Genomic DNA, 1,618 nt, shown 5'->3' with positions numbered 1-1,618 from the left:
CACGAGTTCCTGTTCCATTACTGTGGGCGGCACCTGCACGCGGCCCGCTGGCACCAGAAGGACAGTGAGTCCACGCCCCTCCATGGCAGGCTGGACGGGTGCTCGGAGAGACAGCCCTGAGCGGTGTGGGTGGGCGGGAGGTAGACAGATCTGGAGAGAGAGAGGTGGACACACGGTCGGTGAGGTCCCATGAGAGACAGATGAACAGACAGAGAGAGACACCCAGAGTCAAGAGACAAGCGTGACTCTTCTTTCAATCTTCTCCGTCACTGTCGTCTTCTGACAAGCCTGGCATCTGCAGGTGGCAGTGGGGATATCGGTGGGGTAGACACTGAAGCTTGGAATCCACAGTCTAGAAACAGGCGGAATTCCCACCCTGTCATCTGAGGGAAGAATTTCTTGCTGCCGGGGGGAAGTCAGCCATTCTCTGGGAAAGTCTTCAGCTGATTAGACGAGGCCCACCGCACCACAGAGGTTCATCTGCTTTCCTCCGATTCTGCTGGTGTAAATGCTCGTGTCACGTGGAAAGGCCGTCACGGTGACACCCAGGCTGGTGTGTGACCGGATAGCTAGACCTCCGGGCCAGCGAGGTTGACATAGACCATTCATCCTCGCAAAGCCAAGCCCTTCCTTGCAAGCTGAGAAGGCCCAGTCTGATAGTTCCGACAGGGAACTGCTGACCTTGACCACACTTGCAGGAAAAGGGACACAGCAGGTCCACACGGTGGCCCCCTTTGATCACCTTACCCTAGTGAAGCCCCTGAGCTCGTCCTAGAATCTATGTCATCCGTGCTGTTAGATATCATACGTGTTTCTGTGCAGGACATACACAACAGTGACCGTTGAAAACGGGGGGGAATGTGAGAATTGGCAACATCACTGACATGAATTTCCGATGAGTCCTTTGGGATGAGCCTCTGTTCTCCGTGCCTGGGCACACCATGGGAGCACACGCGCGCGCGCACACACACACACACACACACACACACACCCTGACTCAACAGCATGAGGGGATGGTTGTGTGAGCAGCCGGGTCCCCTGCTCCCCTCTTTTCAGCTCACGTAGGATGCTCACGCAGATGGCATGGATCTCACGCCTGGGTCAGGCCAACCTGGCTGATCCTGGTGCCTCCATATCCGGTCAAAGACTAGCCCACATTTCCCTGTGATGGGATTTCAACAGGACATGAGCACTGACACCTGCAGAATTGGAGGGAGTAAAGCCTCTCAGCCTCCAGGATGTGGTGGGCCTCGTCTAATCAGCTGAGGGCTTTCTGAGACAGTGACTCCCAGCGGAGCGGTGTCTGCCACCCTGACCACCCTCTCCTTTCTGCCCAGGTGGAAGGCTCTGGAAGGTGCATTACACCACACCAAAGTTCCACCCCGAGGGCGCGGGGGCCTGCTTCGGCCAAGGCATCTGCCCCTGCTCCGGGGAGGGCGTGACCCACCACAGCCCCCCTCTGCTCTTCGACCTCTCCACGGACCCCTCCGAGGCCCGGCCCCTGTCCCCCGGCTCGGAGCCCCAGTTCCAGGCGGTGATCGCCCGGGTGGGTGAGGCCGTGGCTGAGCATCGCAAGACGCTGAGCCCTGTGCCCGCCCAGTTCTCCACGGGCGGAACC

General features: G+C 58.9%; 1 protein-coding gene across 1 annotated transcript in view; it reads left to right on the top strand.

Annotated features, from left to right (window-relative positions):
• The window catches only part of LOC102475398 (arylsulfatase D-like), a gene marked incomplete at its 3' end in the record, with an annotated part of 28,506 nt that extends 26,894 nt beyond the window's left edge, over positions 1-1,612 (top strand). Inside the window, 2 exon segments of the mRNA XM_027768359.1 lie at positions 1-64; positions 1,338-1,612. The exon segment at positions 1-64 is cut by the window's left edge and continues 9 nt beyond it. Of these exon segments, the coding sequence (XP_027624160.1) occupies positions 1-64; positions 1,338-1,612 (339 nt within the window).
• Positions 1,613-1,618: the final 6 nt, after the last annotated feature.

The sequence above is a fragment of the Tupaia chinensis genome, unplaced genomic scaffold (genome assembly GCF_000334495.1).
Source record: "Tupaia chinensis unplaced genomic scaffold, TupChi_1.0 Scaffold146027_1, whole genome shotgun sequence".
NCBI lineage: Eukaryota > Metazoa > Chordata > Mammalia > Scandentia > Tupaiidae > Tupaia > Tupaia belangeri.
This window is presented reverse-complemented; position numbering and strand designations above follow the sequence as displayed.